Raw genomic sequence first — 16,811 nt, forward strand, 5'->3', positions numbered from 1 at the left:
AAGAATTCTAATCCCATATAGAAAATACACAATATTTTCTTAATCTTAAACAAAGTATGGAAGAATCATTAGCTTATCTCATCAATAAACTAGCACAACAGATTTAGGAAGTTAATATTAACCTAGTCTCTTTCACTAGAAAATAATACAAATCTCAAAAAATAAAATTAAATTATAGTTGACCCTTGAACAATACAGGTTGGGACTGTGGAGGCCCATTTAATATGCATATCTTTTATAGTACCATACTATAAATATATTTTGTCTTTCTTACAGTTTTCCTAATAACATTTTCTTTTCTCTAGTTGACATTGTAAGAATACAGTATATAATACATGTATAAAATGTGTGTTATGTTATCAATAAGGCTTCTGCTCAGTAGTAGGCAATGCACAGTTAAGTTTTTGGGGAATCTAAATGTATACATGAATTTTTGACTGTGCAGGAGTCAGCACCCCCAAATCCCCACATTGTTCAGGGGTCAACGATATATGTTTGTTCTCTATACTGACAAAGCAAGGAAAAGAAATTTAGCGATTTATAACCTAAAATTACCAACGCAGTTACTGTCTAAAGATTCACTTGGGTTCTGCTGTAAACATGCTTCTGAGTTAGCATTATCTATGAGAAATGTTTTTGTTTGTTTGTTTCCCTTAAAAAGGTCAGTACATTCAGTGTATCAGAGTTCAGTTTCTTTATTTACCTGAAATTCTTGGAATACTAAATTTTTGCAAGTATTTATTAGCCTCTATATTTAGAAAAATCTCTGTTATCTTAAGAGACTTTAAAATTATCAATATACTCTAGAAATGGGAAAATATATTATTTTCCTATCAATGAGCAATAAAATGTTTTTTTTTTTTCTGTTAAATGCACAGCCTTCCACAGAATTTGAAGCTTCAGTTCTACCACCTCAGGCACAGAGCACATTTTAGAAAACATAGAACCCACATTCTCAAAGGGTTATTTTTCTATTCAGTGGGAATGGAATATCCTCTACATAGATTTGAGCACACCAGACAAAAAATATAGACCAACTAACCATACTCCATGTTGTCTCTCATCCAACAGAGAATAGATTCACATCATCCTAATAGACATCACCTAATGATCCCATCATGAAATCAAATTGCCCATTAGTGCTATCCCAAATGGGGAATAATTTACAGATTATGTGACTTTGACTGACCTACGTGGCTCAGTATCCACCAGTCCCTGGAACTGGCTGTTCGCACACATTTTACACATGAGGATTCAGTATCCATTGTGGAAATAGATATGACTTAAACAATGAGTTAAAGAAAACCTTAACTATTGGCTAAAGATCTGAAGCAATAGCAACAACAAAGCAAACAAACCAGAATAGAAAGTACAAAATCAGAAGAAAAGAGAGTCTGGAGTCAATTAGGCAACTTCATTTAACTAGTTCTAACAGGTAAGCCTCTCAGCCTCCAAATCTATCAAAGTATATTTTCAAGGAATTTTAAACATGGTTCTCATATGAACATAGAGGGAGCACATGTTGGAGATTTAGTTAGCTCATTTAATGAAAGAACCAGCAAGATGATATCAACTGGCTCAGAAGAATTATGGGAATGTTTAATCTATTTTCTCAAAAAAGACATATGAAATTATTTTGTTGAGTTATAGACAAATTGTTTAATGACTAGTAAGACAATAAAACCATAACCTTTGAATTTTTTTCAATTGGAGAGAAGTTATTTTCATGTCTTCCAGATACAAATCTACAAGTCAGCTAATAACTTCATGAATCTGAGCCAAAGTAGTAGTAAATTGCAGGTCACACAAGGTATATCCCCACAGATAATTAAATAATGTTTTGGCTATGATTCAGCATATCTTTGAAGACCCATTCAAACTGTTTATATATCTTCAAGTTTACTTACTCTTTGGCTATGTACAGTCTAATGATAAATTCATCAAAGGCTTTCTTGACTTATTGCAGTGTTTTTGATTTGAAGCATTTCCCTTTGATTCTTTCTTCAAGTTTTCATTTCTCTGTTTACATTACCTGCCTGTTCTTGCATGATGTCCAGTTTTTTCTGTAAACCCCTTATTATATTAATTGTAGTTATTTTAAATTCCCAGTCTAATAATTCTAAAGCCTGTATCATATCTGAGTCTGGTTCTGATACTCTCTTTGTTTCTTCAGACTTTGTTTTTGCTTTGTAGCATGCCTTGTAGTTCTTTGTTGAAAGGTGACTATGGTGTAAAGGAACCAGAATAGGTAGGTTTTTAGTGCAAGGTGTTACATTTATCTGACTAGGAGTTAGACTGTTTATTGTTTGCTGTAGCAGTAGGTGTCAGAGACTAAAGTTTCCTCTAGTTATTTGTTTATGTCCATTCTGTTTTCTTTGGGTTTTCCTAGAGACTCCCGAAGGAGAGTCTGAAGTCCGTGATACTTTTAGCTGAAATCCTCTGTTAGTACCCAGGAGCCCTGTTGACATGGTGATAAGTTGTGGGGAAGAAGAAGCCTTCTGCGGTCCATGATTAGGTCTCAATTAATGAGCTTGAGTTGGGTGTTTCCCTTCCCCCACAAGCTTAGGCTCTGCAAAAATCCTAGTACATTAGGCTCTGGTAAAATAGTTTGCCTTGAGGACAGGCCTTGTTAAGAAGAACAGAGGGCTATAGGCATATTTCAGAATGGTATCTTGTCCCCTCTCCCTGCCAGAAGCCTAGAGGACAGTGAGAACCTGGTGGGGTTCCTGAAGCTGATACTCATAAACATGTAGGGGTCTCCCTGAAACTGGACCTCTTGGAGTTTTTAACTCTCAATCTACTCTACACTGAACCTCCAACAATTCATCAGTTAGAGTTTAAACTGTTATCAGCTGGTATCAGCTCCACCTGGGGCCCTCTGATTCCGGACTTATGATCTTAGTAAGCCATAAGTCTCTGCATCTACCTGTTAATCTCCCAGTGGCAGCAGTTTGCCCCATGACCTCAGTTGTCTGCAGAATCTAAGAAGAGTTGTGGTTTTCAGTTTGTTCAGCTTTTTTTCTTATTGTGAAGGTAGGAGTGGTAATTTCCAAGCACTTTACAGGTCAGACTGGAACCATAATGAGAATAATCAGCCTCATCACCTATTTGTTGTAACAATGCCATTAAATTTATTAGACAAGTTAATGTGTAAGGCCATGGCACATACAAAGCATTCAATAAATGGCAGATGTGTCTAATTCTTAAAACTAATGAAACAAAATAAATGAGACAAAATAAATCACTGGACAAGACAGTCCATGTATTACCAGCAAGTGTTGAAATGTAGCAGGTGTTTCTCACTGGCCACTCTTCAGGATGTGAGATCACTGCTCTAACTAGTGTCATCTGGAAAGCCCCACCCAAACTTTCCCAGATGAAAATAGTCAGTGTTTGGGCATCATATACAAAACAAAATGATCTTCAGCACCACGAAGTGAAATATTTCCAACATTACCAAATTACCAACATTAGGTAAAAATGAATGATTGTATCAAAATGCCAGTGCCTCACTTATGTTTCCTACACAAAAGGACCTTTCTACAGAGGACTTTTTTTTTTTAATCATTTTTTTAAAAGATCTTTATTTATTTGAGAGAGAGAGAGAAAGAAAGAGATTGAGCATCAGTTGGGGAGAAGGGCAGAAGGAGAGGGAAAAGCAGAGTCTCTGCTGAGTAGGGAGCCTGATGCAGATTCCGCCCCAGGACTCTGAGATCATGACCTGAACTGAAGGCAGACATTTAACCAATTGAGACATCCATGTGCCCCCAGAAGATTCTTTCTAAAGAAAATGGGATAACTGGCTCATAGGAGACTCTGAATAAAAGCGATTTTAATCCCTACCCTAATTTCCTCCCTGCTCTCCCCTGGGGAGGCCAAATTAAAGGGAATTCTTCAATTTAAATGGAGAATTATGAAAAGCAAGATGACAATGTGGTAGAATCCTCAGTATTGAAAATTCAGCGATGTCAGCTTCATTAATCTGTTACTGTATTCTAAACTCTTAAAATTATATCTGAAAGCTATTACTTAAGTTTAGTTGATTATTTTATCATGTATACCCTCCTTTTTATGACCCTCAAGTTATAGGGAATATGTTTGTATGTGACCTCCACTGAAAGCATCATGTCTCAGATACCAGAGGTGTGGAATGTTGTTTCTCTTTCTAAATAAGGGGAAAAAAAAGTTGTCCTGTGGGGGATGTAGATGGCCCTCTCTTGAAGACCTTAACTTCCTTGAGCATTTTCTGTCTCTATCACTAAATATTTAATTACTCTGTTTTCTTACTTTTTTTTTCCCCCAAACTGTAAAACAGTGAGTCAGTAGAGTAGCATTCCATGGAGATGGTGGTCCAGCATCCGTCACCCAAAATCATCCACAATTAGACAGATCTGTAGGCCCTTTTTCCATCAAGTGTCCATATACCAGCACTGGTGTATTAGTTGTTCATGCTGAATAACAAATACCCTGAAACTTAACAATGTAAACAACAGACATTTTACGACACAGCTTCTGTGAGTCAGAATCCTGGGCGCAGATTAACTGAGTGTCTCTGGCTCAGGCTCTCCTCACAAGTCTGCAACCAGCTTGTCGGCAGGGGATGCGGTTATCTCAAAGCTCAATTCAGGAACGATCTGCTTCCAGCCTCACTCATAGAGCCAGTAAGCAGTTGGCAGGCCTTGGCCTTGCTAGCTTTTGTCCAGTGATACGAGTTCCTTATCATGGAGATCTCACAATAGGACAGTTCACAGCCCGACAGGTGGTTCTCCTCAGAGCCAGTGGGAGCGTATATCCAGGACGGAAACCAGACCTTTTTGTAATCTTTTCTCAGAAGAGACATCCCATCATGCTTGTTCTATTCTGTTCCTTAGAAACAAGTTAATAGGCCCAGTGAACACTCAAAGTCAGGGAACCACACAGGGATGTAGACACCAGGAGGGGGCTTCTGGAAGGCTTCCAGGTTCCCCAGGCATACTCTGGAGACATGCTGGAAGTGCAGAATCCTGGAACAAGTGGACAGAACCTGAATTTTAACGAGACTCTGAGGTGACCGGTGTGCCGGTGAAGGAGGAGAAGCCCTGCACTCTGGAGCAAGGCCTGTGCTCTTTCTTCTGCCACAGGGGTGGCTTCCTTGTGGAAAGTTACTTACCCACTGATGCTCCTTCCCAAGGTGGGATCAGTTTTCCTCACAACTCAGTTCTCCCCTTTCCAGGAAGAAGAAAAAGGGATAGTTACTGAAATACCACAGTGCTGTAGACGGATTGGAAAGAGAGTAGGGAGCCTGAGGAAGAAATGGGGCATACGGACTGTGAGGAACAGATTGAATACCAGCACCAAGAAGCCCCTGATAGAGAAGATTAAATATCTTGGTGAGAGTGGATGTTTGAAACTAAGTTAAAAAAAAAAAAAAAAAGTTTACAGCCCTATTTCCCCAAATCCCTTAATCATGTTGCTGAGTAACTGCATTAAAAATGCTGTTTATAATGGTGGCTGTTTCTACTTGATTCAGCTTGGTTCTATGTGGTTCTCTTTATCAAGATAGAGAAGTATGCAGCATATGTTAGAAATATATCTGTTAAAAATTATAATATAAAAATGCAAATGCTTAAGTGAGTTTTAGATACATCACAATCCTCTTTCCAAGTATATTTCATGTCTCAATAATACTTAAATAATAATCTATATTCTGGGTGCCTGTCTGGCACAGTTGATTAAGCCTCTGAGTCTTGTTTTTGGCTCAGGTTGTGATCTCAGGGTCCCGAGATCAAGCCCTGCATGAAAGTCTGCACTCCGTATGGAACTTGCTTGAGTTTCTCTCTCCTCCTTCTATCCCTCCTTGCCATGCTCTCTCTTGGTCTCTCAAATAATTAGATCTTTAAAAAATAATAATAATAATCTACATTCAATTTGAAATCTTTCCATGGGAAACACTTTTTTATAATTTTGGTATAAATAGTTAAATTTCCTTCAAGTTATATTTAGTGGAAAGGACAAAATTACACTGAGTTTTTAATCCTGTACAGAAAAATAAAAGCCCTTGGGGAGAAATTAAACTCTCTAATCTACTTATCATTAAATTCAGCAGCTTAGGTAAAGCCCTTACTCTTTCAGTACCTTCAAGTCAGTGGCAAAAAAAATCTGATTTTTAAAAGATGAGTAGAGGAGTAGATTTTTCATATCAGCAGGTATATGAATAGGTATATGAAAACATGCTCAATATCACTAATCATCAGAGAAATGCAAATGAAAACCATAATGAAATATTACCTCACGCCTTGTAGTATGGCTGTTATCAAAAAGAAAATAAATGAGTGCTGGCAAGGATGTAGAGAAAAGGGAACCCTGTGCACTCTTGGTGAGAATGCAAACTGGTGCAGCCACTATGGAAAACAATATGAAGTTTCCTTAAAAATTAAAAATAAGCTACCATACAATCCGGCAATCTCACTTCTGGGTATATATATCTGAAGGAGACAAAATCACTAAGTCTTAAAGATATCTGCACTTTTTATGTTCACTGCAGCATTATTTACATGAGCCGAGGCATGGAAACAATCTAACTGTCCATCCCTAGATGAATGGGGAGGGAAGATGTGGTGTATATATACACAACGGAATATTGGTCAGTCATAAAAAGAAGGAAATTCTGCCATTTGGGACAACATGGATGATCCTTGAGGACATTACACTAAGTGAAATAGAGAAAGACAAATACCGTATGATCTCATTTGTATGTGGAATCTAAAAAAACCAGAAGTCTCAGATGCAGAGAACAGTTTTGTGGTTGCCAGAGGGGGAGGGTGTGGGATAGGTGCAATGGGTGAAAGTGGCCAAAAGATACAAACTTCCATTTACAAGATAAATACGTTCTGGGGATGTCATGCACAGCATGGTGGCTGAAGCTAACAATTAACAATACTGTATTGTATATTTGAAAGTGGTTAAGAGAATAGATCTTAAAAGTTCTCATCTCGGGGCACCTGGCTGGCCCAGTCAGGAAGGTAGATGACTCTTGATCTCGGGTTTGTGAGTTCGAGCCCCATGTCAGGTGTAAAGATTACTTAACAATAAAATCTTTTTAAAAAGTTCTCATCACAAGAAAAACAAACAAACTTGTAACTATGCAAGGTGATGAATGATAACTGAACTTATTGTGGTAGTTATTTCACAATATGTACATATTAGTCATCATGTTGTATACCTAAAGCAAACACAATGTTGTATGTCAATCATATCTCAAAAAAACTTAAATTATGCATAGTAACCTAAAAATTAAGAAGTTATATGAAAAAAAGGTTATAAATGCTCAAAACTCATCACTTTTTAACTATTTTACTATTAATAATTTTCTTGAGGTTATTTAAAATGTGTACTTTACCCCTAAGCTGACAATATTACATAATGCTGTGCAACTGAGCATTTCTCCTCAAACTCAGATTTGGTGGCATCACATTGGCAGCTTGAGATTAGCCATGGTAGGAGTATTGACAGCACAGAAACTGGGTAACACCATAAATCAGAACTTAAGTTTTATCTGGTTGACTGTCTTAAGACAGTGATGGAGAAAATGTCGATATTGCAGATTAAATTTAAAAGTGTGTCATGGGGCATCTGGCTGGCTCAGTTGGTTAAGAGTCTGACTCTGGATTTCGGCTCAGGTCATGGTCTCAGGGTGGTGGCATCAAGCCCCCGAGCTTTCTCTCTTTCTACCTCTGTCCCTTCCCCCGGTGCAGGTGGGCTTTCTCTCTCTGTCTCTCAAATAAATAAATAAATGTTAAAAAAAAAAAAGTCAGCAAAAATGAACAAAGGGCGTTCTTTTAGAATCAATGAATTATATAAAATGTATAATAAAAGGTAACATACATTTTAGTGTGATTTGTAAAGTGTGTGCTATCCATCTATTCTATCAGCATGATTCCTCCTGCATGTATGTGTGTGGGTGCGTGTGTAGTTTTCCCAGGGAACCGGTTGTTAAACATTTAGCAGCACGCCACCGTGCACATCTTCCTTCCTTCCCAGTGTAAGCCCAGCCACTGCAATCAGGAGGAGCACATCATATCTTCATCTCCCATATAAAATCCCACCTTAAGTTCTAACTTGGAAAAACACAGATGCAGAGAGAACATTCACTATAATCCAGTGGAAATACTTCTTGTTGAGTCTTTGTTCATTCCTGTGAGCTGCTCTGCTACAAATGTCTGAAGTCCATGTTTGTTTCTTTGTTTTTGTTTTTGTTTTCAGTCTTCCCAAATGAATTTCTACTCAGGTCATTTATAGTCTCTTTCATGAGCCAGTGACATTTTGCATATACATGTTGGGAGCACGAGGGGAAACAGCTTTCATCATATTAGAGTGTGGACAAGAAATTGACATCACAGGCGTCTGAGTACTGATTGGACTAGCACCTGATAGGATGGGACTGAAAATCTCCCGGGTCGTATTTTGACCATCAGAGGACTGATCAGCAGAAACTGCGCAGAACTCAGGAGGAGGCCTGATGGCAGGAGTTTATGTCTAAGATTCAGGGGAGTCACCTGTGCCCCTTTCAAATAAACCAGATGCAGCTTTCTAATTTATCAAAACATCAGCTAACTGTGCTGATGACAGTGTTTTCGTATATGGAGCTTGGTCTTGGGGGAAATTACTCTTCTATAAATAAGGTTTTGGGAAAAGAGAACCGTTTTAGTTATTGTTCAGTTCCACATATAAACAACACAAATGGAGGGAGACAAAGCTGACTGATAGAAAAATGGGATCCTCTGTTGCCCAGTTAGAAAGAAATTTTGTTGTAAATTTTTAGCTGCCTGAGAAAACAGAGACAAGCTCTGGCAGAACAGCCCTTGTCAAGGGCCACAGGCTGCTCTCCAGAAGCATTTGAAACCAAGAGCAGTGGGCGGACATGTTGTACAATGTCTTCTTGAGCTACAAAGAGACAATAATATCCTTAGAGATCCTCTGAGAATTTATCTGTAAATTTAGAGATAAAAATGTTAAAAAAAAAAAAAAAGGCCTTCCGTCAATTACAAATCTGAAGAATTTGTTGCTCTGAATTAGAAACTAGGATTAGAGTCTCACATTAAAAGGCAAACCTAGGGGCGCCTGGGTGGCTCAGTCATTTAAGCATGGCTTAGGTCATGATCCCAGGATGGTGGGATCAAGTACAGCATTGGGCTCCTTACTCAGCAAGGAGCCTGCTTCTCCCTCTGCTCATGTTCTCTCTCTCTCTCTCTCTTTCTGACAAATAAGTAAAATCTTTAAAAAATAAATAAATAAAAGACAAATCTAATCTGTTGTCCTTTCTTCATGTACGTGATTATGGATTTATAAAGTAGTTTTTCTCCCTTCTAATTCATATTACAGCTTGCTGGACATTTGGAATTTAGGTCATGGCTATTGTGGATTTTATATTAGAAGTATATAATAACTAGGAGATGGCCTGCTTGTATCTGACTAGTTGATTCTCTTAAAAGGATAAAAATGGTGGAGGAGAGGTTTATGAGAGACAGGAGTACATGGTGCTATCCAAGCTTCCTATATGCCAAGATAGAGTGAACACTGCTCCTATTTGGAAGATACGTTCCACAGCTCACATACATGTTTCTGTTAATAAGTAGGCATATGAAAGATGGTACATATGTTTATCCTGTAGCAGAACACAAATAAGATTTTTTTTAACTCAAATAGCAAGAGCCAAAATTAAATATTACCATTACCACACAATTTCTGATAAGGAGATTAAAATTCACAAAGAGCTCAAAGTGCTGGCTTTGGCCATGAGTTTTTACTAGCTAAAGATTTTGCTGGACCTGTTGAGTAGCAAAATTGATTGTTCTGTCTCCTCCATAGCCCACCCACATGGTTTCTTCAAAGCAGAGACAATTTAGTAATCAAATGCTTTGATTGAATGACAAAAGAACCAGAGACTATGTCAAAATGGAGGGAAATCCTGAGCCAATCTGATTTGCAGATTCTTTATTTTCTTAAATAAATCCTCGACATGAAAAGCAGACAGAAGAGATAGGTGGTTCCTCAGTCATCTTAACTCTTCAATACCGGCAGAAATGAGCCTCCACGGAGACCTGGGGAGACCTTTGGATCACTGGAGCTGAGAATAAAACCTTGTCATTTGTCTTCTTGAATACAGAGGCTGAGATCCCATGTGCTAAGGCGTTTTGCCCAGACGTCACAGGCAGAGAGTGACAGTGGCAGACTAGAACCCTGTACCGCCTTCCTGGGATAGCACCACAAAAGAAGTTGACTTGTTCAGCAACTCCCTGATTAATTGAAAATTTGACCACCTTTTCTCCTTCTTGGATTCCATTATGCTAATTTGTAGTTTTTATCTTCTTTCAACATTAAAATGATAGCCAGGAAGAAAACACAGATCTGGGAAAATTTATTATTAAGAATATTTGTTCTTTCGGGATCCCTTGTTTTAATTTCTGCCATATACCTAGTCCACTACTTGTCTAAAAATGATAGAAAATTTCAGCATTCACCTAGTCTGGAAACCTGTTACTAATCCTAAAGCATGAGAGACCTCAGTTAAGTATTAAGATGAAACACATCACAATACTGCAAGGGCCAGAGTGGGGGCAGGGGTGGTGAAGGAAAAGAGGAAAGAACATTCACATCTCCTTGGATCAATGGTGCAAACATTTTCTTCCTTCCTTCCTTCCTTCCTCTCTTGCTCGTTTGTTCTTTCTTTCTTTTCTTTCTTCTTCCTTTTCTTTCCTTCTTTCCTCCTTTGTTCTCTTTAATTTTCCTCTCTTTTTTCTTCCATTCCCTGCTCTTTCCTTTTTCTTTTTTTTTGTCAATGTCCTGTTTGTTCCCTTTGTTTAACTCATTTCATCAAGTGTTTACAGATCCCTGTGTCTCTGCCAAGACCAACACCAGGTATCACTTCGGAACAAACAAAATAATATTCGCACCTGGAAGTCCATTCCTTTCAGAGATACTATCTCAATAATCTGTACATTTAAGCTAGCAATAGGGTGTTTGAATCCTGTACATGAATCAGAATGAAGTTGCATGCTGGGAACACTTCAGTGCTGAAATGCTCTTTTCAGAGCCGCCTTTCTCCTTCCACTCAAGCCAGATATCACTGACCCATAGCAAAACCCAAGGGAGGGGTATCCTTGACAGATGGTACAATCTGAAACAATCATTCAGCCCTTGAAGAACTATGAATTGAGCACCTACTATGTGCCAAGGACACTTGCAGGTCTTGTGCGCAGTGCAGTGAACAGAATAGACCAAATCCCCTGCATTCTGTGTTGCTTACATGCTCATGAGGAACACAAAAAAAAATACATAAACAATAAGCAGGATTTCGACTAGCCATAAATACTGTGAAGAAAACAAACAAAACCCCAGAAATGTAGTATTAAACTAGGCATGGACACTGGATTCCATATCAATCAGGAAGGGGTTCTCCAAGAAGTGGACCTTAAACTGACCATGAAATGGACCTTACAAGACTTTAAGTGAAAGAACCAGTTTCCCGCTGAAGGGTAGGTGACTGTTTCCTTAATATTCCGCCCCACTTCATTAACAATGACATGAATAACAGTGAAGAAAGGTGGGGCAGCTACCAGAAACAGAAGCAACATTGTGATTTCCTTCTGTGGTGGATTGCTCAGACTTTCAAGGTTCATTGGCAACAGCATATTCACACCTTAGTTCCAGGAGAGAGTGGTGTGAGGCGGGCCAGGGGATGGACAGGCAACCGTGTGAACTGGCTGGCCCAGCGCTCCCACAGTGGGCCGATGTTTACCCTCTCCCCAGGAGGACAGAGTTAGAAGTTAAGTCTGTAATCATTATCAGCCAGATCAACTTGTTCTAACGGACTCGCTTTCGTCATTCTCCCCTCCAGCAGTGGTTCAATGGCCTGTGAATGTTTGCCTTCAGAAGAAAAAGATTTTTTCTAAATAAATCATTTCATGGTCAAAGGCAGCTTTTGTTACTTCATAGTCTGTTCCTCTGATTTGCATTGCTCAATAAGATTGAAAAAATTTTGTTTGATGCAGCCACTGTGTAACTCAGGCGAAAATTGCTGGAAAAAATTTGTCCCGGTTATGTTTTAACCCCAGAGTGACACAGTCATTGGGAATGTGCATTATAACTGCCGTAAGAGCTGAACTCTCACAGATCTAAATTTATGCCAGTTTAAAAAAAAAAAAAAATGATGCTTGGGTCAGATCTTAAGATATGTAATAATTGTTAAGACATTTTTTGCATGGACCAGCAGAAGGGGCTGGAATCAGCAAGTAGTGCTTAACAAAAGAAGAGTACCTTAGGAATGGGGAGGATTGGAAGAGGAAGACAGGAAGTATTCCAAGTGAGGAGACTAACAGGGAACACACCCATATCTGGGCTGGGACCAGAATATTTCCATGCGACAGGGCAGGGATGTGGACAAATGCAGCTGTGGCTCATTTGGGGGAGCTGACAGGAACGGTCCCATTCATATTGCACCATGCCGACAATGGGCACAGCACGTTTTATCAGCTGCAGATGCCTAACAGAAAAATTTTCTAAGACTTTCCTATTGATTTTCTAGGCTCCTCAGTAGACCTAGGCGAGTTGTTGGTGTATAAATATTTGTTGTATTACATGTAACCTGAACAGTATGTTGATGGCTCATGGGGTGTGCGGGTAAGTTTGAACATAAAGACTGCCAGAAAGCCTCCTTTCTCAATACAATGTCACTGCGAGGTCCCTGATAGAACAGTGTCACCGAGGCACTGTGTAACAGAAAGAAAAACATCTCAAAATGTAATAAGTTAACATTTTTCTGTCCATAGACACGTCAGAGATGAATGTTCACAGTTACGTTGTATACAGTTTGTTTATGGTGCTTTTTTTAGAGAAGACAAGGAAGTCACTCAAGTCCCTTTATGTAATAGTCTAGCAAAATTGAGAGTTTTAAGATCACACCTTATGCTTTTTTTTTTTTTTTTTAAAGATTTTATTTATTTATTTGTCAGAGAGAGAGCGAGCGAGAGCGAGCATACGCAGACAGAGTGGAAGGCAGAATCAGAGGGAGAAGCAGGCTCCCTGCGGAGCAAGGAGCCCGATGTGGGACTCGATCCCAGGACGCTGGGACCATGACCTGAGCCGAAGGCAGCTGCTTAACCAACTGAGCCACCCAGGCGTCCCACACCTTATGCTTTTTTAATGCGTATTTATACATGACCTGTAATGTTACATCTCTGAAGTCATTGGTGGAAGTTCCATCTTCTCCTAATGTTTGTCCATCACATTCACTCAAACCAAAGTTCACCTTTGGTTATGGATTAACTCCTAACCAGGAAATATTTTTATAATATGAATGCATACATTTGAAGACAATAGGCTCCTTTCTTCCTTAAGGCTTGAGTCACTCATAACTGAATGTCTTTAATAATTCTAGAAACCCACACATCTGAATTAGCCTTGGATCTTAAAGAAATAATTAGCAAGGCCCAGCTTCTTAGGTTAAAGACCCCAACTGAAAAAAAAAAAAAAAAAGGAAATCTATTTTTTTTTAATTTTATTTATTTATTTGTCAGAGACAGAAGGAGAGAGAGCGAGCGAGCATAGGCAGACAGAGAGGCAGGCAGAAGCAGAGGGAGAAGCAGGCTCCCCGCCAAGCAAGGAACCTAATGTGGGACTCGATCCCAGGACCCTGGGATCATGACCAGAGCCGAAGGCAGCCGCTTAACCAACTGAGCCACTCAGGCGTCCCAAAAGGAAATCTATTTTAAACCATAATGAATGTGACCTCTGGTGGCCAAATATATCCGTGATGGCCAGTCCAGGTGCTAGAATCTTTATAGGAACCACATCTCTTCACTCACAACAAGGGCATGGGCAGTCATGAGAGTTCATGCAGCCTTACCTCTCTCCACCTTCCACAGAACCACCACACTCTTGATGTTAGCAAACGTTCCCGTTTAATGGTAGGATCTACAAAGAAATTCTGCTTTGTGCTGTGAGGACAGATTTCTTTGAAGTAGTATAGAACTGTCAGAAGGACTATACACCTAGAAGGCATCTGAGGGAGTTCTAGAACTTTCTCAGAGTTAATATACCAAATTTGATTGGGCCTTCCCCTGACATATCTGAGGCAAATAATCAGATCTAAAGAAGACATCTGAATGCTTCATCTTGTAAAGTAGAACAGAGTAGTGTTATAGCATCCTTTGGATTCAAGGACTTTTTTAAAGCAATGTAGTTCTTAAAAACAAAAGCATTATTTAGAACTAGATATATTTCCATATAGTCAGAGAGAGTGCAGACCTCTTCCATACTCTTCTGTGGATTTCCATTTCTTCACCTGTATAATAGGGGTAGAAATAATACCCTTGGTCTAAGGATGCTACAGTGTAATGAAGGTTGGAATCTGCATAATGATTTCCAGTACATCATCACTCAGAAACTAGGAGCTGCTACAGTGATGGTAATGATGATAATTCCTTAATTACTACACATTTCTCTTCGCCCCACCTCATAGCATCTACATACCTATACTCAATTTAATATGGATAAACTATTAATCTGGCCAGAGAGAGAATATACTTGTTACCAGAGAACCTGACCTTCAGCATGATTCTTCCAAGCAGCGGAGTTAGGGTCAGGTGTGCAGTGGGAGTTTTAGTTTCACTGTCCCCTTTGGAGCAGGGAGTGAGTTCTTTGATTATGACTTTTGGCATTGGCCAGCAGTTTTCAAAAGATCCAGAGATCGAGTGAATTTATATTTGATTCTGTGCACGTAAAGTTATGCCCTGCAGAAGAGAGAACCCAAATGAATTTTGAGTCTCTCAAAAATGTAGAATAACTGACATGTCTTTGCTCTCTCTGCCTTACCCACAGGTTAACCTCAGAGCAACAGACGTCAGGCTCATGCGCCAGTTGCTTGTTATCAATGAGAGCATTGAGTCCATCAAGTGGATGATTGAAGAGAAAGCCACCATTACCAGCCGAGGCAGCAGTCTGAGTGGGAGCCTGTGCAGTTTATTGGAGAGTCAGAGCACCTCCTTACGTGGCAGCTACAGTAGCCTCCATGATGGCAGCGATGGGCTGGATGGCATCTCCGTGGGGAGCTTTCTGGACACTTTGGCAGATGATGTCCCTGGCCATCAGACCCCATCAGACTTGGACCAATTCAGTGACAGCTCCATAATAGAGGACTCACAAGCCCTGCACAAACACCCCAAACTGGATTCTGAATACTACTGCTTTGGCTAATGACCCAGTTTTTTGCATGGGATTGGTGTGCAATTAACTCGTATTTATCCTTCTCCGCTGCTATATTTTTGGTGTGATTTTTTTTATATGACAACCTTTTTAAAAGAAGCTTATTTTGAAACTCCTTGATGATAATTCTGTTGCTTCTAATATTTCTCATCTGGACTGATTTATCTTTCTCTCTTGCATCTCTGTTTTTATTTATTACAATGATTTTTCTCCCTTCTACTACAGTGGCACAAATAAAGTAGGGGGAAAAAGAATAAGCAATAATTAAGTTTTTGCTTTTGTTTTCAGGGCAAGGGGTCAGGGATTACAAAAAAAAAAAAAAAAAAGGTCTTTGATAAATTTTACAATAAACCAAAGTCTGATAACAGCTAATTTTGTTGTTTGTATTCTTAAATGATGAAAAGTTTCATTTTCCAGAAGATACTGAGGTTCATTATTGAATAGTAGGTTGAACAAAATAGTTGCAACAAACTTAGGCATTATTTCTAGGCAAAAACTTCCTGGTATAAAGTCAACAGTAACTGTTAGTCACACACCTCTACACAACAATTTTTTGGAAGCCACAACTGTATGCGATCTGCTCACTTCAACTTTGACGTCATACTTTAGATTGTACTTTTGTCATTAGTGATTCTAACTCAAATGATAGAGGCTTAGTTGTGTAATAATAAATTTCAAAGAATAATTGAGATTAAGTATATATAGGTGATTAGAGGTTAAGGTCTCCTAAATTGTATTTTGAGATTTTGTACATACAATTTTGTTACAAATATTTATTTATAGATGTTTACAATTCTGATATGACATATAAACACACAAATGCATATATACTGATGGATGGATGGATGAATGGATAGATGGATGGAGTGGAAAGTACAATCACTATTGATTTATGAAGTCTCATATGATATACTTTCATCCTGGGGTAGATAAATAATCTAGTATTCTGAAATGATGTCTGACTATATAACTCATGTAGCAAATAAACATTTCATTTTGATGTGATATTATTAATCCTCCACAATTTCTTTTACCTTGATGATTCTTTTATGAGTGAATCTATTGAGATTTCAATCTGTTCTTTGTAAATGATATAGGTTTCTGCACTAAACACTTTAAATATGAATCAAAAAGTCTTCCTGTTTATAACTGAAAAATGTCCACATTCAAAAAGTGGTTTCCCCAATATTTCCTTTGTTAAGATATACCTGTTACTCTTGTCAAATGTATTGTTTGTTTCCAGAACATATGTTATTCAATTTCCAATTAAAATCTACAGGGTCTATATTTTACACTAGTCTTTTTTCATGAATTGATGTTATAATCCTCATTACAACAATTTCATTATGTGAGGATTGTCTCCCTTCTGTGTTTGAGGAGACTGAGGCACATGGAATGTAGGTAGCTGTATCAAATCTCCCAGTAAGGCTCAGAACTGGGATTTGAACTTGGGTCTGTCTTATTCATAACAATAACACTGAATATTCCCTTTGGTACATATTGAAATCATAATAAAGATTAAAAAAGCAAATGAAAGCCCACTACAGAAAAACAAGCAAACAAACAAACAA

General features: G+C 38.6%; 1 protein-coding gene across 1 annotated transcript in view; it reads left to right on the forward strand.

Annotated features, from left to right (window-relative positions):
- Positions 1–16,532, forward strand: part of LURAP1L (leucine rich adaptor protein 1 like) — a 51,478-nt gene extending 34,946 nt beyond the window's left edge. The window contains exon 2 of the mRNA XM_082695302.1: positions 14,857–16,532. Within this exon, the coding sequence (XP_082551428.1) occupies positions 14,857–15,231 (375 nt within the window). The 3' untranslated portion in view covers positions 15,232–16,532. The remainder of the gene's footprint in view (positions 1–14,856) is intronic.
- The last annotated feature ends 279 nt before the right edge of the window (positions 16,533–16,811 follow it).

This window comes from Mustela nivalis (genome assembly GCF_964662115.1).
Source record: "Mustela nivalis genome assembly, chromosome: 13".
Lineage (NCBI taxonomy): Eukaryota > Metazoa > Chordata > Mammalia > Carnivora > Mustelidae > Mustela > Mustela nivalis.